The 20,728-nt window shown below is 40.7% G+C and overlaps 1 protein-coding gene across 8 annotated transcripts in view; it reads left to right on the forward strand.

The window, feature by feature from the left end:
* The window catches only part of IQGAP2 (IQ motif containing GTPase activating protein 2), a 120,348-nt gene that overhangs the window by 18,143 nt on the left and 81,477 nt on the right, over positions 1 to 20,728 (forward strand). For all 8 annotated transcript variants that reach the window (XM_042825969.1, XM_042825972.1, XM_042825975.1 and 5 more), the window contains exon 2: positions 3,727 to 3,826. In XM_042825969.1, the coding sequence (XP_042681903.1) occupies positions 3,727 to 3,826 (100 nt within the window). The remainder of the gene's footprint in view (positions 1 to 3,726; positions 3,827 to 20,728) is intronic.

The raw sequence follows: 20,728 nt of genomic DNA on the forward strand, positions 1-20,728 counted from the left end.
CACTTTTTTTACATTTTTTTTTTTGTACTAGCCTTTTTTTTTTGTTTAATTTATTTTTTTTTTTTTTTTTTTTTTTTTTTTTTGTATGTAATAATGCTGGCTGATGGAGTGGCAACATCTTAAGTGAGATGAAATAGGAAGATTTTAAGCACTGTACTGGTATTTGTTCATATATTCATAACATTCTCTCTTAGAGGAAATAGTTGTGATGTTTTTCTGAATTCCAAATCCAAAATCCACAGGCTGGTATACTGAATCATAAGGTGTGATTTTTAGATATATATTTTTTCCAGTATATTATAGCTCCTATGTAGTGAACGTGTGCCTTGTTCTGTGTCATTTAGCTCTTTTCAGCAGTAACATTTTGAATCTGTCCAGATCCTGCTTGGCCATACCAGTGAGCTGGAGGTCTCCAGGTGAAACATAGCCCTGTTTACTCTGTCCCAGTAACATCCTTTATAATAGCAATCTTTGCAGTTCAGCACTGTCAAGAAGCTACTGATAAAGCAGAATGCATTTATATTTCATAATTCTTCCCTACCTTCTGACTGATAAGTGCCTTGTTTGGCAGGGAGACCTGAGTTCTCTGTTGTAAAACCAAGATCATCTCTGTGTTGAACTTTGTGTGAATGGGTATACCCAAATATATATATGCTGAAGTCTATAGTCAAAGACTGAAGCCTTTGCCAAACAAATGCTACAGTATAGTAAACCTTAAGGATGCATAATTTTGAAAGTCTTCAAATTAATTTCCTCTGCAGTTTAATCCTGGTGCTGCCTTTATCCTGAGGTTTATCGCTGCTGTTACTGAAAGTGTCTGCAATAATTTGTTTGTTGTGGTAGTGCTGTTGCTCTGAAGCCAGCATGTGCTGGAGAGACAAAGCATAAAATGGACCTTACCACATGGTGATATTGCAAGAGACTCTTCCTGGCATAAGCGGTATAGTGTTGGCACCCCCAATACTCTGATTGTTTGGAGCTCACTTTCAGCACATAGTGAGATGCTTTGACCTGTCAGAAAGGATGCCTGACTTTCTAACTCCTGAGCTGCTGATACAGTACCTCTTCTAGAAGATATGTTATTTACTTTTCAGTGTCTATCAACTACTTCTCCTCTACTTTTATCCTTTTCCCTCATTGCTGAAAGGTTCTCTAAGACTACAGCAGTCCTGTACTGTCTGTCATTGCCTTCAGCCACCCTATGAGTTGATATTCACAAAAAATTTTAATGAAGAAGGAAGGTCTGTTCCCTCTGGTATGTTCTTGTTGAGGATGGGAGGGACCTGTGGATATGTAAATCTCAGACTAGATTGTAAAGTATTAAAGTTGTTCAGGTAAGTTCCTAGAATGATGTTTATCAAGCGAGTTGTATGGTTTTTCACTCCCACTTTCAGATAAGCTACCTGTTATGCTGCTTTGATTGTGGCAGGTTGTGTTTGAAGGGCAGAGGTAAATAGTGGGAGCAACTAAATGCGTGAGCTGAGAGGAAGAAAAAATGAAAGATGCATGTCTTTCAAGAAGGACCAAGGTCAGATTCAGTACCTCCTGTCACATCACAGTTGACAGGCCATAACAAGTCAGGGCAATTGGCTGGACTCCTCTGATGGATGGCAATTGCCATCATCCATGGGTCTTGTACCCCTGGGTCAGCAGTGCTGCCTGAAGACTCACTCCAGAGCTCACTGGCACAGGTAATAAAGTAGTGTATTAATACTGAACATGTGGCTCACTGGTACTTTGCCCTTGTCTCATAGAGCCAAGACTCCTGTCCAGCAGAACAGTGACAGGATGTGAGATCAGTCTGTTCTGGAAAAGCTGGTGATGAGGATGGCAGAGCTCCACAGCCAGTTTGCCATGTTGAGTGTTTTATGACTTGAGCCTCATGTTTGTCTCCACACTAGTGTTTCAGATCACAGTGACCTGATTACAGCATCTGAGAGCTCTCTTTAGAGTGAGTCATGTTTATTGAGATATCAGACTTGAAAGAGACTCAGAGCAAGACATTTGTTTTATCAGTTCATGAAACTTCTGCGTAATTAGGAAGAACCCATCTTAAAAGCAGAGGAAGATGAGACACATCAATTCTTGTGATGATTAAAACTGAAACAACAAAGCTCAAAGCAACTGTGTGATAAATTAAGAAATGTATGGTAGCTTCAGTCCAGTGTGGGCAAATAGTGTCATTTCTTGTGTGCTCAGTGTATTCCTGCTTGGCAACACAGGCTCTTGGTGTGCTGAAGCAAAAGGGGTCTGTCCTGGGTGTGGTGTCCATTTGGAGAAGGAAGTATTTTAAATATCACTACCGCAAAATGAAGTGGAAGTGATTTTACTTGACTCTATTTTTTTTTCATTAACTTCAAATAGATGGGATCATCCTTTTTTTTCTTTAGGTTCAGCTTTCAATGAATGCATTGTAAAGCACAGATTCTTGCTTTATCGTGGTGTCCTTTATCCAAATTACTCGTATCAGCTCAGGAAAGTGGTTACTCACTAAATGAGGCAGTTGCATCAGGGAAATGATGAAAACTTTCTTGTGGCTTGCATGGTCTTCATGGCAGCTCAACTAAAGTTGTGTTGAACAGTGCATTTGGAGAAGAGAGAATCTGTTTTTTATGGAGTATACTTCTTGATGGTCTTCGCTTGTAGGATTATGTAGAAAGTGTCTGGCCCTGTTTCTGTCCCCACCCTTTACTTGTATGAGCATGGCTGCAGTTGTGCAGTCATTCAGATTAGAGATGTGAAGAAGCTTGCTTGTAGGATCACAAGTCTTGCTTTCCAGCAAGGTCTGCTCTGTTTTCCACTTCACAAACACAGCAGTAAGTTAGTCAGCTCTGGCACAGACTTGGAATTTGTGGTTGGGAAACATGATGGAGGATAGGTCAAACTCTTCTGGCAGGCACCAGCACAAACAGGGTGCCATTTTGGTAACTGGTTTTTGAAGGCTTCCTTAAGCATAAGCTTCATGCTATGATTGAAACTTAAGACAGAAGTCTGTAGTATTGTAGTGACCTTATTTTAGATTAATTACTGGAAACATTTGAACTTCTGGGAGGACTGAATTGCTCACAAGAGGGCCTGTGTTCCCTACGAAGGGGGAGATCAGTCATGGGGTAGTTGTTAATGATCAGGGATGTTTCCAGCTGGAGAGGTGAGGAGAGTCATTCTTAATAGGTTCCTTAATAAGAAGTGATGTGGTTCAGCAGTAAGGAGTATGAATACCACAGCCCTTTCATTTGCTTACAGCTCTTATCACAGGGCCCATCAGTGAGAGGCAGCTCGCTCTGTTGCAGGTTAACAGCTTGCTGAAACTGCAGCTGGCTCCCAAGTTGCCTTGAGATATATTTGCAGTGCATTATTTCTATCTCTGCTGCTGAAGGGGCAGTTCCTCTACCAATGCTCACTTGGGTGGTCCCCAAACTCCTCCAGGTACGTGTGAGCTGAAACTGTCAGCTCCCACACATAGCTCCACCTGCATAAGAATTCATACGTGCCCCCAAATCAGGTAGCAGACAAATGTGAGACTTCCTGGGTCTGAGCAAGTGGAACTTGAGGAATTCACCCTCCAAGAGGAAAAAGTGGTCTAAATGTTTGAGTGCCAAAAATGACCACTTTCCTGGAGGACAGACTTAGTCTGTCTTAGTTTCTCTTCTTTGCATAGGCTTTCAGTAAAACTTCTCTAAACCACTCCTGACTTGTGTGTAACTTGATATGGGTCTCTGTTTGCAGCTATTGTGGATGATGAAAGGCTTTCAGCAGAGGAGATGGATGAAAGGAGACGTCAGAACATTGCTTATGAGTACCTATGTCACTTAGAAGAAGCAAAAAGGTAAGTAAATGAAAACATTATCACACAGCCTTTAAATACAGAAGTTGAGGCATGCTGTTTTCCTGAACATTGTGATACATAAAACAACTATGGGATTAAGTTAGTATTGGAATTTCTAGCATTTCAGTATGAGAAACAAATGCCTAGTATGGAAAGTTTCCTTGAAAGAAAGAGTTAAAAAGTCAAGAACATCTCTTTGGAGTTGCTGTGGCGACCAGCTTCAATGAAAGCAAGGGCAGGGTGCTGAAACTTAGGTCTGTGGTTTCGTAAGATGCGTCAGGCTCATGTAATAGACTGGGGAAATGTTTATCGTCCTGGCTGCATGGTTCTCTTCCCTTCTTGATGCCAGCACTTTTGTGGAGTGACTTGGATTGCTAAGATGGCAGATCATCACTTGGGATCTTATTGGGTTAATGATCTGTACCAGCTGAGTGTTTTAGTGGTAGTGTGTGGCAAGTGCAGGCAGAGCAGTAAGACAAGGACTCCTTGTCTTACTCCTCTAACACATTGGTCATGTTTACTCTTTTGAAGTGGCAGCACTGATCTGCAAGGACAAGGGATTTTATTACTGCTACACAACTATACTACCACATTTATTCTTCTTTCTCAAAACTAATTCAGCAATATTTTTGTAATTACAGACCAAGAAAGTGAGGTGGAATATCCTTGTGTTTTTGGAATAGCTCAAACTCTTGCCATTATCATTTGTAAATGTATACTTGTATAATCAATGAATATTAAGATGTTATAATTATGAAATAAACAAGAGAGTTAGGCAAAGTAGATTATGATAACAAAAAGAGAATAGATAGAAAGCTAACCCATATACTGGGCTCACTTACAAAACTCCAGCACAGTGAACCTCCAGAAGAGATCCTTCCCTACTGGTAGCCAGCTCTTAAATAGGTCTAGGAGAGGTGAAGCCTGGCTCCACCCCTTCTGGCAGCACAATTGCCTTCACCTGTGCTTCTGTGGCTGAATCATTGCTAGCCTCAGGTGATCAATCGGAGGTTTAGGCTGTGACTCAGCAGTTCCCATACAATAGTTTATGCTCAGAGATGGGACAGAATTTTCCAAGATGCTGTCATGCTCTATTGTGTCAGTGATGCTCTGTTGGTAAACTATCCCACTTTGCTTTGCATCTGTTGATTGCATTTTATTCTTAATCTCCAGTTGGATGACTTTCCTAGAAATTCCTGTGTACAAAAGGAAACCTTTACAATGAAAATTAGAAATACAAGATATAAAACCTGGGAAGTATCAGTGTGATGACTAAGCATGGAATTCTTAGAACGGAGCAACCTAGGGTACCTTGGTCAGGAATTGCCAACAAGAGAGTGCGTTGGGCTTTGAGGCTACAGTGTTCTCAGTCACTGTGTGGCACTGACAGCTGCCTTTCGAGCAGCTGTGGGGGCAGCTAGCTGCCATTTAACTTGTCCTAGAGGCACTGCTGTGCTGAAAGAAGTCAGCCCTTCTTTCTTCATCTTCATATTCATTGTATTGTCCCATTTGCTGTGGCAAGTGTTGCCTCCCTCATTCTTTCTTCCTTTCTTTATGTAGGTGTTATCCCTGTTTGTGTATTTAAGGTGACAGTCCTCTCTGGCAGCAGTATGACACTGGCCCTGCTCTGTGCACTCCCATTGCCTCCACTGTGCAGTTGCAGGAGATTGCGTCTGGTCAGCTGAGTCAGCTGGCTACACTGGCAGGAAATCTGCAGTTCTTTTGCTGAGTTAGTTTTCTAGTGGTTTAGTGAGCTGAATAGTCTGATCAGGGAGTCACTGCAGAATCAGTGCTGGCAAGAGGAAGGGAATGGGGTGCAGCAAGGTTCCACTGGCATGCTAAGAGAAGGATAATTTCCACAGAGTGAGGAAACCTAACTCTGAATCAAGCTTTGATTTTTCACCTGAGGTTCCTCCTCCACTTATTGCAACTACACATCCTATTGGCTTCTGACAGAATAGAAATAATAAGTAATCGAAGTAACCCTTGAAATGTCATGAGCATATTGTTTTTACAATTAGTGAATTCAATTAGCATCTGCTCACTCCCCTCCTATTTCTTTTATTTACTTTCATAGGGATTTGTGCTACTAGTGGCATTCCAAGCACTATTTAGTTTTGCTCGCAGGTGACAGGGCTCACATCGAACACTTAGCTAGAAACTTCAGGGCTATTAGTACCTGGAAGCATTTCTTGATCTCAAGTTTTGGAATATTAATGTTAATTGCCATTGTTGTGTATGAGTGCTGCAGCATAGGAGACCTTGTGTTTCCCTGGTGGTACTGTTGAGGGGAAATGTCACAGGTTGAGAGTGCAGCAGCACCATGCTGCTGAGTACCCTCCTGTGCGTGGTGATGAGCTGGCAGAAAAAAACTGCTTCTTTTAAATGAACAAGAGGAGGAATTGCTTGCTGTCAGTGGCTTGAGTTTATTTACAACATAGATGATGCTGGTTGGGCAAAGAAGAGGGTGAGATTGCTTGGGATGGCAGGGTGATGGGAAAGGGAGGGTGGTGATGGAGGCTTGGGGATGCTGTCAAATGGATGGTGTGGCCTTAGAGGAAGAGAGTGAGGGAGATTTTTCCCTTTGCTGCAAGCTTCTGGGGGATAATTCAGTTGCATCAGGATTCTTTGCCCTAGAAGGAGCTGTCACTAGTGTGGAAATACCCTAGAATAAGTCTGCATAAAAACATGGTGAAATTAGCAGGAATGCTTATATCTTAAAGCTGTGCAGCTCCTGTCCCTTCTCACCCGTAAAATGAGTGATGCGAGTTGGGGAGCTGTTTGAGGTGTGGAAGGTGCTCAGCTGGTAACATAGAGGAAGAATGAAAAGCACTGATAATTTGACCTTTCTGCTCCAGCAGCTACAGCATCTTCCTTGTAATGACAGAGCTTGAACAAACCCAGCTGTGCTAGAAAGTAACATAACATCAGAGAGAATAGCAGAGCCATAATTTAAGCTATGGCAAAATGAGACTGATCCATACTCAAAGGCTTGGGTGCTGGCTGCCTTATCAGAATAACAGCCTCATGTGCTTCAGGCACAACTCAGGCCAGTGGAGAAGCAGCTGCAGATCCCCCATGCTGCTGGCAGGGCAGGGACTGTCAGGGTGGTGCTTTGAGCACTGGACTGTAAGACAGCATAGAGCTGCAGCCATTGCCCTCCTGGGTGAAACCCGGGAGAGAGAATTGCATCTCTTCTACTTAATATCTATCTGCAGTTACAAGCTTTTCCTTTTTTTTTCCTTTGCCTCCTTTAAAACTGAATGCACAGAGAGGCATCTTCTAGTATTGATGGCTGTATAGATAGCAATGACAATTGAAATTGATAAAGCAAGGCATTTTTTTCATTCACTTGACAGCTGCAAAAACAGCTAAGCAGCAGATTGCAAACAGTGCATTTTGACCCACACTGAAGAGGAATAAATACAGAAATAACCAATAATTAGCAGAGGAATTGGGCAAAACATGGTTTTATATGAGATACTAAGGAAGGAGCTATGCTCTTTGGCAGTATTTGTAATCAAAATACTGTTTTATAGTAAAATTTCATGTTGCAAGTTAATGCTGAAGTTAATTAAAATGGTGGATGTCTACTTCTGGCTGCTTTCTAGACCTCTGTTTGCACGCTTAGTTGCACACTAACCGGCTTTAATAAAAACTATTTTTCATTAACCTTCTGTGCTAGGCACAGCATCTGTTATAAGTATACAGAATAGGAAATTGTTTTTTAAACACAATGAGTAGGCTTGTAGTACCTGTAGAGATCAGTAATGTTTGAAGAGGGTGTATTTCATACTGGGTGGGAGAAAAAAAAAAAAACAACAACAAAAAAAAACATTTTGTCCTTTTAGATTGTCAGTTCTTTCCTGCCTAAAATCACACATCTGAGGATAAATAATGGTTTCCATTTTTCGTATATAACTGGGTTTATTACTTTTGTCTTTATGGGAAATGTGTTGCTTACAGAAAACATAGAGGACAAATGAACAGTCTCCAGTGTCTTTAAACTCCTGAGATGAATAAAACCAAGAATAAGGATTTTCTTCCTTTGAGCAATGTAAACATATCTTCTTAGAACAGAGTCTCACCAGTAGTTACATGAATACCTTTGCAGTATCATTTAGGAATTTTTTTCCTTTAGAAGATAAAGGTAGGGGATGAGTAATAGCTATGCTGCACGTTGTTGTCTTATTGGATAAGGCAAATTCTAACAGATAAATCTTGCCACAGGATCCTCTTTTCCAAAGATTATCTCAGATTGTGCCTCAAGTTTGGCTTTTGCTGCTGCTTGTTTCTGTGCAGTTATGCATTTACCTGTCTGTGAATGAGAATATGGGTCTGAGGGTTTTTAAACTGTGATTGAAGCTTTGGCATTAATGCAAGTTGAGTTTACAGTAAAACTGTTGTGGCTGATGAGGGTTATAATCATCCATAATTAAGCAAGTGCTATTTTTCTTGGCTTCTTGGGAATTACAACTTCTAGTACTAAGCTTGAATTTGCATTATGGGATACCTCATCTCGCCTTTCTGCAAGAAACTGAACAGTTTTTACAGTATGTACTACAATTTCAATCATACCTGCCAGCCTTGCTTCTTCACTTTTTTTACTCATACATTAATCAGGAGAAGAATTCTTGTGAAATACTGAAATGAAAGGACAATGAAGACAGGGAAGAAAAACTACTGTGGGAGTTTCTTCTGAGAAATCTTGAAATGGAACTGGTGAAGAATGAGGATTTATTTATACAATAGAAAATCAAGCCATCCATTTTAGACTTCAAAACCTGCCCCCATCATTGTAGTAGTTTTATTAAATTGGTTTACAATGGCTATTTGCAGTATTGGTCACTGATGAGATCACAGTTGGAAGCTGTTGTGAGAAAATGCACATGCAGTTTAATATGCTTAAAAGGTCAAGCCCTGAAACACTTAACTGGTTCAGCTAAAGCTAACAACTCTGTGGTACCATTACACTACAGAAAAGTCTAGATGTGCCATTTGTCAGGACAGAGGGACCATGGGTGTTTGCTTTAAAGCCCACCCTGGAGATATCATATGAAGGCTCAACATAAAAAGAGGGCTGGCCAGGCTGCCTGCTGCTATTTCTTTGTGTTTAGGCAGTAATACCTGTGCAGTCTTGGGAGCTCATGGGTGAGTCAGTACAATTCAGATGCTCTATTTTCAGTCTCTTTCTTTCATGCTAAAGGAAGTCTTTAAGGTTTTGTTCTTAGACACAAATATGTAAAATTGTAATACGTCTGTATGACTAGCTGACTACAAGCAGCAAATGTTAAGATACTTCCTGGTAACCTGGTCTGCATGGGTTCATCATAAATCATTCTTCAGCAGCAGGCCATTGATACCTGGTGGATTATGAACTTTGGGTTCTCTCTCCCCTCTCTCTGCCCTGTGTCTAATAGAGCAGCAAGCATCAAGGCCAAATGTTTGAAAGTATGATGCTTCATGAGATTAAATTCTTAGGAAGAATCCTATCTGGCTGAATAGGCAGTGATATACCTGTCTGTAAAATAGCTCATTCCTCAATTATTGATGAGGAGGCATGCTTATCACTTAGCAGACTGCAGACTACTGAATTAAATACATTTTTGTTCCAGATAGTCATACAACTGGCACTTTTCTCTTGCAAGTGTCAGCTGTATCAATCCATCCAAATAATCGCTTGGATAGCAATATTTGCATATGAAAAGTCTTACTATTAAGATCTGAAGGAGAGAGAAACCTTTGTGCTACTGTGAGAGAACTCCTGTTTCTGTACAGCATGCACTGACCTGCTCATTGGGATGTTGAGGTAATTCTTGCATGTTATGGGTCACTGCTCTCTCTGTATAGTTGTCAGGTCATGCTGCAAGTAATGATGGATGCGACCTTTGTTTTTTTTTTGCACACAAAACTGTATAGCACTTAATGTATAACGTGCACTGAAGCTAATAGTACAGTCATTTCAGAACCAGCTCTTTCCTAAAGCTTTCCTTTTGTTTTAGGCTGTACCCCCTTGTGAAAGGAAGTTTTTGTTTCTAATAGAGAAGTGACCAGTTTGAAGCTAGTTCTGGTCTTTGACACCCGCACATTGGTGCAGTTTTAAGTTCAGCTTCACCACGATAGCACATGGAACTTTCATTTCTGCTATACTTTCTCTGTTGCAACTTAGATGATCTGTGGAGGGACTCAGAAGAAAACTTGCCTTTATGCTCCACCTGTAAGCCTAGCTGCCTATCAGATCAGATGGCCTCATTCTGCACTGTGTGTGTTCCTGGTTAATATTAATATAACCTGGAGGACTCTTTTTGAAGTATCAGTAATAGCAGAATCATCAGGGCACTGTAGGCATCTTACCAAGGAATAGGGAAGCAGGCTGCAGGAGGATGTGGAGACGGGGTTCCCTGCATGTCACCAGTCAGAACTTCCACATCCGTATGTTGGTGATGGCAAAGGAAGGCTTAGGGCTGAGCTGTGTAGGAAGGAGTAGATTTCTATCTTGTTCAAGGGAATCCTATGAAGTTACTGTTGAAAAGAACCTGTGACAGCAGCTTTGGAGGTGGAAAGATACTGATTCATCTTTTGGCTGGTGTTTGGAAGATTTAACTATTGCTGTAAAACTTTGGGTAGTCCTACACTGTTTGAGTAAGTCATGTGCTGTTCCTACACATCTGAGAGCAGGCAAGGCTTTTGAAACCTGGCATGTAAATGATGGAATAAATCACAGTGTTAAATCACAGCATGAATGCTGGGTGTGCAGGCTTCTGTTTGAGGCCAAATAAAACCCTCAAGTTCTTGCCACCATGTTCAAGTTAGGGCTGTGAAAACAGCCACGGTGCTTCACTTTTTGCTTGATTTTTTTTTTTTTTTTTTTTTTTCTTCTTTGTGTTGTTCATGCACTTTGTCATACAGCATGGGGGAAGTTTCAGGATAGTTTCTTCTATCCCACATCTAACACTGATGGGAAAAGATTCTTTAAGCCAAATATTTATTTGGAAAGTTTAAGTGATATGTTTGCTTTTTTAGCCAAGTTCAGTGACTTGCGTGTTTTCTTGAGGTACTACAACTTGATTAAACTTAACTGCATGTGCAAAGGAGTGCTTTCTTCAGAGCCCAAACAAAAAGTATTCTCTGCCAAGGCTCTTGTTTTGTGTAAGGTGATTGGAGGATTTCTTAAATACCAGTTTAGATGAGAAAATAATCAAGGAAAGTACTTCTTTCTTTTCATGAAGAGGTAAATGATGGACCAAAATATCCATGCTGTAATTGCCTACGATGTGTGTGTGCAGAACTAATCTTGTACTAGCCATAAGATAAACAATGGAGATGGTAGTTGTCTTGCTAGTAGCCCCTGGTCACTTAGTGTATTGCACAGCTTTTACTACACAATTTGCATTCTTCTTGATGACTATAGCCTAAAATTAGTTTTTCAGACAGAGACAAAATGTGATGAGGAGGGGCAGGGAATTAATGGCATTGATCTCAAGTTTGATGACCTAGGAAGGATTTCACACAGCTTCAATAGCTGTAAATCCTAGGCAGGTCCAAGCTCAGAAGCAGTCTTTTACTAGTTGCAGGTATAACAACTCTCAACCAACTTGAACAGGAAAATCTTGCAGGCTTTCATTTTTGAGTCAAGAAGAGAAGTGTTGACAAGTGAGTTATCAGTGTGCGCTGAGTACAAATTTGTTCTGGCAGGATGATGTTTAACTGCACCTGTAACTTTCCAGGTACTTGGAGGACAAACATGTATCCTGCCCTGGGAAGAAAGATTGTAGATTTGCAATTTTAAATATGTACTTTAAAGGCTTGAGGTGCAGAAATGGACTGCTCATATTGTATTATGTGGCAGTGGAGATGAGAGCCTGGATTTGATTCTGGTTCCTATTGCTCCCACCTGGATTGTTAAGGCTTTTGGTTACTGGAGCTGTTTGCCCCTCAAGGAAAATGACAATTCTAGTCTGACAGCTTGTGCTCTTCTGCCATCTATTGCACTTATCTATTTCTAAAATTTGATCACTGTCAAAGAAATTTGTGGTATTTTATAAAGTTAGGTGTAGTAAATAAAGGTGTAAATGAGCTCTGTGATGAAAGTTACCTTTATAACAGTGCTTTTCAACACCTCTCATGTTCTGCAACCCAACCATCTGCCTGTCATAGTGGCAGAAGCAGAATTCATATGTGAAAGTGGTAGAAATTGTTGCTCAGGCACCTTTGCTGTACAGAGATTGGGCTGTTATGGCGTGGATAAGCCCAGGACACTGATGTGTTCACATCACAGTGGTCAGCAACAGGGAAAAGCAGTGGAAGTGGTGTCCCTTGGGGTGAATACTGGACGGATGTTCTATAATGTCTTCATCAGTGACATCCTCAGCAGGACTGAGTGTACCTTTAGCAAGGCACCAAGCTATGTGGTGTGGTCAACACTCTTGTGGGTTGAGATGCCATGATTCTGCGTATAAAAAAGAATGGGAATGGTGTGCTGGAGTGATGGAAAACCTACCACAGGCTACTTGTTCTCCTGGCTCCCTTGCATGTGGGCTTTGCCCACCCAAAAGACTCACCATGGGTCCTATAGAAAGCATTGAATGTATAGTAAGTTACAATCTGTAGGAGTTACTTTAAAGCCTGTCTGTCAAATAAGTTCCTCCAGGTCGAGTAAATACTAAGATACACATCAAACTTCTACAGATTGCACCAAGCCTCTTTTCTCCGGTAAAGAAAGCTCTGAAATGACATGGAATTAGTGAGTGTTAGGAGCTGAGCTGCCTTCCTTTTCTGAGAACTTCCCAACCACGTATTGCATCACCTCACTTGCTATAGACAAAGGAAAGCACAGAACATTTAACTTGAACGTGTCTGCCTTTATGCGATGCACAGCTGGTCATGTGGGATTTGCTTAGCAGTGTGTTTGGTGGAATGCCAGATCCTGGTCTCAGCTGTGCTGTTTGGAACAGAGTTCAAGGGGGTTCGTGACTAGAGCTGGGTTTTAGGACTTCCCTGTTCTGTGGATGTTCATCAGAAAACAGGAACAATCAACTCGATACACCCAACTACAGAGTTGTGCTTTCTTTTAGCTGTTTTCTCAAGCAAAAATCAAAACTGCATTATGCTGATCACAGTCTTGGGATGGGGAAAACATTTTCTGATTTAGAATCAATGGCTGTGAAAGGTCTGTGTGCAGATTTTTGCTTTTAGAAATTGTTTTTTTCCTTCCTCGTGTTTTCCTCCCACAATTTAACTTTGTGATTAGCTTAATGTGGACAGCTATAAAGAAGGTAGCCACTACCTCCTTTTAGGGGGATTTATGCTTTAGTTGGAGTCTTGAGAAACGTGAGAGTAAATTAATGATATCGGCATATCTCTGTATTCAGTTCATGAAGCTGGCAGATAATTTCTTAACATTCCTGCTGCTTTCTGTCCCTCAGACAGAGACCTTGACCTGCTGCTAAATAAATATATTTGTTGTGATTCCAATTTCAACATTTTCCCCACTTCCTCAAGGCTAAAATAGTGTCACATGATGGTTGCTAACACATATTGTCTCATTAGACAAAGTAATAGGAGAAAACACACTTTTGAAGTAGGAATTTGTTCCAGGTGGTATTATTTATACCTGGGCTTAGACATTCTTATGGTATAAAGGAGAAACAGGAAATCCAGAAATCTTCTAACATCTAGTGTCCCTTTTAAAAGTTACGTATGGTCAGAGGGCTGTCACTAGGTAAGGTGTGGTCTGCCTGAGTCCTCAGTGCCTGGGACCAGTAGGAACCAACTTAATTGAAGTCTTTACTGGCTGAGGTTGCAGCAGTGTTTTGAATGTCAGCAGGAATTACTTCAATTCTTAGGAGAACATGTCAAAGAGTAATTTTCTTCTAGATCTTTGTGAGTATATCTAAGAAAAAATTAAACATCTTTGTTCCAGTGTGAAAAGAATAGCAAAGCAGGAAGGGTAACTGGAGCATGTAACAGGACGGGCCTTCAATAACATGAGATGACCAGGAAGAGGCAAGAGGCAGCAGCTGCTGGATTGAGACCTTTGAAATCTGTGAAGGGCTGCTGAAACAGAGTCAGCAGAGCTGTTGTTTATATTGGTTCTGCTTTCTAAAATCAAGGCCAAAATCTGTATACTGGCAAAAGACTATTTTCTGCAATTTGTGTTTGGCCTTTTCTGTACTACAGACACATTTGTATCGGTTCTTTTCTAAATAAAGACTTTTCCTTTCTTCTTTGTCATTAAATTTCAAAATCTGTGGTCAAACTCTGTTGTTGTTTCACAGACTTCCTAAAAACATAGGTACCTTAATTACAGTGCTGAATTCTCATTAATTCTGTAGTTCCTGGCAAGTTCAAAGATGAAACACCTATCCAGTATTTCCAACCAGTATCCATATGTTGAAAAGAAGCCTCTCTTCTGAAGGCAGAGTTCACAAGGCTCTCTGGATATTCTGTTTCTATGCCGTCTGTGAACTGAATGACACTGAAGGAATTGGATCTTCTGTGAAGATCCTGCTTAGCTGGTACTTTGGTAAAATGATTGGATTAATAATTAATGATTTGTGTGCTCCGTGGCCTCTCGTGTAACTCAAGACATGAGCAAGGTGGCCATTATTAAAAACTTGCATGCCTGCAGCATTAAGAAGGTTTATGGTTCAGCAGCAAGAAAAAATGTAAAACAAGGAAGGGCAGGATGTACTCTGAGTCTTCAACTTTCTCTTACTTAAGGGAATGGTTGGGAGTAGGGTTAAAAGACAGTACAAGGACCATTTGAGTGTTTTCAAGGAAGATCAAATGCCTTTTAGCATCTCTGCTCTTGTTCTTGCTGCATTACAAATGTTGAAAATAAAACTGATATGAACGTGGCTTTATGGTCTTCTAGAAAGCTTTAAGAACAGTACAGAAAATAGCCCCCTTTTAACCAGCAGAGTATCAAAATACAATAAGCATTTAATTGGGTTAAACTAAATGCTATGTTCTATTGGTAGGCATGACAAGGTTCAGTTCTTTGGATTAAAAAAAAAAAAAGTCAGGGAGAAAAACTGAACTCTTGGCCGAAATGCTAACAAGATGCTGAAGGAATTACTTCCTTATATTGCCTTTAGGTCTCCCACTTCTCAGTTTTGTTTGAAACTGAACAAAATTCTTGATCTTTCTCTGCTACTTATTTCATTATTATTTTCTTTTAGCTATCTTTTGGTTTCAAGTCTCAGACTTCAGAAAACTGCCTTTAGAAGGGTAGTAAAGAGCAACAGAATGTAGTATGAGTCACAAAGCAGCTTAGTGTGCCAGTATCAGGACAACCCTTAACTTCTGGATTTCTTCTCCCAGCAGATGGATGTGGTAAACATTGAAATGTATGGGAGCTGTGTTGGCAGCCATTTCAGACATCCCAGACTGTCTACCGGACTGGGAAGACTCAGCAGTGGGTGCAATGGAGGGTGTGTAGGTAACAGCCCCACAGGCTGAGCAGAGTGGTTCTCATTATGAGGTGAAAGATAGGGGGTGGGTGTCAGGCCCTCCTCCCACCCCCCCAACCCCCAGCATGGCCAGAACACATCAGAGGACATTTATTAAATGCCTCTAACAGTTCAAAGCCACATAGTTCTACCTTTGCTTTTCCAGGGAAGTGTGCACCATGGATGGAGCAGGCATCTGATGTTGAGATTGGGGCTGATTTGGGGCTGGTCACAGCAGAATGGGGAGGGAGCTGGGCCCTGGGATATCTTCCTGCTGCAGAAGGACATCTACTACAATGGGCTGATCTGTAGGTATCCATGTATCTGGCACAAGGCACGCAGAAATCACTTTTAGAAATAACCGTGTGTTGAGTGTAAAATGGCTGTCACCTTGAAGTGAATCCTTTCACAGGGCTGCCTACTACAAATACTCTGTCTGGGGAGCATTAGAGCATGCAAGCAAAACAAGAAAACTGCATTGTTTAGAAGTACAGCTTTGGTAATGTCTGATAAAGCACTTTCTAAAATAACAGTTGTTAGAGCTTTTGCACAATGCTGCTTTTATCCACGTCTGACATTTAAATGTTGAAATACTATTGAGTCAGTGTTGCAGAATGTTTTTGTGATGACCGTATTACTCTGAGGAGTCTGATCAAGGAGCCAAAAAAACTGAATAACCTCAGGCACTTTTCTCTTGCCGCATCATCTGTTGGAAAGTTTCTCTCAAGGCACATATTCAGAAATTGTGATGAAGTACTCTGACATAGTACGTCCTGGAAAGTAGCTTAATGAGTTTAAAGTGCAATGCTGACTTGAATAGAGGTCATGTCTTAAGAGTCAAAAGTGCTTGAGCTGGTGATAAAAATGAGCCTTTGTTGTAATTCACTGCTGTTAGCCATGCTGGCTTACAGTGTTCTCTGTGAACTATGTTCAATTATTTTAAAGGTTAGACTTCTAACTAGAGCTCACTAAATTATTGTGATGTAAACCTGCTGAACAATTAAAGACTTGTGACTTGATCTGCAGAAATTTTTAAACAGCTGCAAATAATAGACGAGAGAGCTGGAGCCCTGTGGTGGATTTTCAGGGTTGGAGGCTGGAAGAAGTGTTTTGAATTATAAACTTGGCATACCTGCACAGGAGTCACAGATGGACTCCTGCCACTTCTGTGAGTGAAGCTGTGTGAGAACCACTCAGTAGGTGCTTTGTAGCAAACCGGACCTGTTCCTCCACTCTGGGAAAGTGCCTGGGTGTGTGAGAGGAGATTGATAGCTTTGTTCCGTTTGACTTGCTCATGTATTCAGCAGGCTTGACGGTTTTCCATGATGTGCACTGTAAGGAAACACGCACCCATGTCTCTAAGGACCTCATTAATAGCCTTTTTCCTAAAACTTAAGGAATGCAATCTCTTAGGCTCAGCTGTTTACATGTTCATCCCTGAGCTTGTCCTGTTAAAGTCAGCAGCAACAGCTTCACTCATCTGGATGGAAGGAATTGTAGCTAGCAAATCTTAGCTTTTGATTCTGTGTGTTGTTAATGTGCTTTCAAGAGTAGGGACCTGACGCCAGTGGCTAAAATATTCTGCCATGTTTTCTCTACCATTTTTCTTCTTATGTTAGATGCAAACAATTGGAAAAGCATTTAACAAATACGGTGTGACATCTAAACAGAAATATAAATCAGGAGAGATCAAGATTCTGACTTACACATTGCTTAAATCCATAGCTTCCAAAAGCACTTTTCATGCTTTTTCAAAGTACTTGAGAAAATACTGTGTTCCAGATACCCTATCTGGCAGTGGTTGTGTGGCGTTATGAACTCTGGGTGACCTATTTGAATAGATTAGGGATGAATACAGTGAATATCCTGTCTCAGTATCTATAAAAGACACTACACTGTACGGATGGTGTTTCTGTAATGCACATGGCTTTCTGCTGTGCAGGCGGAGAATGAAAATGTTTGAACACTGTGCAGGGCAGATGGTTAACTTCTGTCATTGTGAGTGTCAAAGTACAAGCTTTAGAGAAGGAAATAGCAATATTTGGGATGAACGTATTTAAGTAAAAGAAACAAATGGAAGAAGTTCAGATGTTCCCTCTGATAACATTGCATCCAAATGGTTTTATCAACAGTAAAGGAGGGAAAAAGAAAGATAAGTGCTCTGTTCTGAGTGAAAGCCTTAATCTACTGGGGAACACAGGCGTGTTTGTTCCACTGGCACACTCTGAGGGTGAGGACAGTATGTGTCTTTGAGCCAGAGGCTGCAGTTCAGTGGCTGGTTAAACCAGCTCCTGATTTTGAAGCAAGTTTCTCACTGTCCCTCTTTCCCTCTTTATGCCTGGAGCGCATTCTGGGAAAATCTGCTGTCATAAATGGCCCTTATGATAGGAATTACTCCGAGATGACAAACTTAACAGTGAGTTGGAAGGAGAGGAAACGTGTGAAGAGTAGAAGCAAATGTGGCTTAAAGGTGGGAACCTACGAGTGCATGGTGAAGGGCTGACCTAAGCAGAAGAGCAGCTCCTGACAGTTCTGCAATTTTCTCCCAAGAGGCCTGTCCCAGCATGGTCATGGTTAATTAGTCCAAGAAGCCAGAAAAGCAGAGAAGGAAGGGTTGGGAGCCTTTTTGGATGAGGAGAAAAGCTGTCTTAGAGGATAAAAAATAAGTGTTGTTCCCTTTTTTCATAAAAAGGAAAGGGTGGGGTGAAGAACAGGAAATAGCATGAGGCTGTACTACTGAGTGAACAGAAAGATTTAGCAAGTCTCACCCCATTGAATATCACCTTTGCCCATCTGGCCTGGCTGGACATACTATGACAGCAATGGGAGACAGTGGCAGGTGGTAATGTAACATGGTGAGCAGCATCTGGGATACTGTTCCTGACATTGAGCTTTCTATGGCTTCCAGCATGCAGTCTTAGAGGAACTCTGTTTAGCTTCTGAGAAGAAAATGTTTTATGTAACATTATGAATAGCAGTAAATCAGTCTTGGTTTAAAAAAAAAAAAATGTTCTTTTTGAACTGCACCAATACAGAATTTCAAAAAATCAAACATTTCTCCTCCTTCAGAACAAGCGCTAATGAGTGTTCACTTCTGTAGAGATAAAAAGGGCATTGTTCTGCTGTATCCAAATGTTGAGTTCTAAACTTTGTCTACTCATGTTGTAAACAGTGATTTGCGTCTAATGATGAATTACTGAAGCACACTGTGTCCCTTGCTTTATAAAAGTAGTTTAGATGTACTTTTAACTATCAACATTTGTCCTAGCTATGTTGCTGTTAAAGCATGATAGCTATGTACTTGTACAGAACTTAGATACAAAGAAGGGGACAGGGTCTGCTGACCCTTTGCAGTGTGCCTGTTTTCTGCCTCTTGGGGTGCAGTGAGACCTGTTAGTCTAGGTTAAACAACTTCTGAACATGTCAGATCAAACTGTTTCTATATGCAAGGTATTTGACAATCAAATGACAATTTGCAGCAATTATTGTGACTGAGAAGCATGGTGTTAGTATACTTAATGAAAACATTTTCTGGTAGCACTTTTTGTTTTGAAGACGTGTGTTATAGACAAGAGTTTAATAGCCAAAACACTAAAAGCAAACAAAGCATTAACCAAAGTAACCCTTGAAAGACTAAGAGTTGTGTTGGTTAGTGAAGCACAGTTAAAAATCTATCCAGTCTATCCATGCAGCTGGGGCATGGAGACACAAGATAATCACAAGGAGTTATCAAAACTGCAGGATTATTTGCGGGATGAGTGGAATCTGCTTTCACCATTGTTTTGTACTGTCTGGGTAGTCTGTGACCATGAAATGTCCAGAAAAAATGGCCTGATGAAGCCTTGGTTTTTTTCTCTAGGTCAGCTGTTCATGATCACTCCCTGCCTCCCTCTTAACTTTGAATTTGTTCCTGGCTCACTATTTGTCATCTCTGAGAAACAAACATAGAACTTAAGTTCCATTTCTTGTCCTGTGGGTTATCTTCCCATACTTTGCATTGGGATGAAGACTTCAGCAGTTGGATTACCACAGATTCATCTTGTGTTAACTTAAGCAATACTTCCTGGGTAAAACATAGGAAGTTTGTGCCTTCTTTCATATTATGGCAGTTATGTTTAACTTTGAGAAGCAGAAATATAATTTGTGCAAGAATACTAAGCATTTCTTCATGCTCTTCTCTATACTTTCTAATATTTTTCTATGATTTCCTAATTTAGGGAATTCTAATATATGAGAACTTTGTTCCTCAATTCCATCTACTGATGCAGTTTTCAGCTCCTGGAAGCAAAGTATTGCCTGCTGTATCTGTACTTTAAAGACTTTCCAAGCTGTTGTTTTTCCTGTCTGTCAGAAATTTATACGCCTGATCTAAAGCTGGAAAATCCTTGACTGAGCAGGTGGTTAAGGCAGTATACAAAAAGATGCTAGTATAAAAAAAGATGCTAGATGATCAAGGAAATATTCTGTTAAGTACATCCTTACCTTTGTGTTCCAAGGATGAAGGGAGAGGAAAATCTTCTATTTTCCAGAAGAGCTTGTTCCCAAATCTAGCTTAAGTCTGACTTGGATGTTTTGGGTGCCTTGTTTTTATTGTTTAGGGTTGGGTTTTTTTGTTTGTTTTTGAGGAGTGGATGGCAGTATTAAGCCAACTTCTGAAGTTCTGTAACTCCTGTTTTGTCTCATGGATGAGTTAAAAGGGTCTTTTTCTGTCTCCCCTCCTAATACCCTGTACAGGTATTTTACAGCAAAAACTCATACTTCCCCACTGTTGCACCTCCTTCAACCTTAGCTTTTGCAAGGGCTAAGAGTCTTGCTGTCAGTGTGTACCTGACAGTGAGCCTTTATCCTGTACTGATGTGCCCTGCTTTGTCTCAAACAAGCTCTGGTCTGGGGTCTTTCTAAATGCTGAACTTGAGGAGCAAAAGTGATCAGAATCAATATTGTTTCCCCGATTTTGTAAATGATATAAATACTGCTGCAGTCTTGCATGCCAGGGAGTTGTTGGGAGCTTTTAACTTACCTTGCCTTCTTATTTTAAGCTTCTTGCAATAATGAAGAACAGTAACTATATATTTTAATGAGATCTTAAATTCTAGGCAAGTTCATTCCACCAGGTCAAACTTCTTGTTTGCAACTGATGGAGGTCTGCCAATACACAGTGCTTGAAAGGAATCATTGTGCAATATTTGACTTTTAAAGTCATCCTGCCCCATAACGGCGTGCTGTCAAGTGCAAAACGTCGGTTTTCACTTCGGAACAACCATAATGACACGGAAAACCGATCTGCATCTGTTGATTGTCACTGCGTAGCCTAATGTTCGGAGGGGCTCTCAAAAGGTGTAAAACTTGTCAAAACAAGCCATCTAGAAACTGAGCGTATCACTCAAAGCCTTACATCTTGCTGTAGTCTTTTTTTTTTTTTTTTTTTTTTTTTTTTTTTTTTTTTTTT

Source organism: Centrocercus urophasianus, unplaced genomic scaffold (genome assembly GCF_019232065.1).
Source record: "Centrocercus urophasianus isolate 14NV4802_14NV808 unplaced genomic scaffold, USGS_Curo_1.0 seq_25, whole genome shotgun sequence".
Lineage (NCBI taxonomy): Eukaryota > Metazoa > Chordata > Aves > Galliformes > Phasianidae > Centrocercus > Centrocercus urophasianus.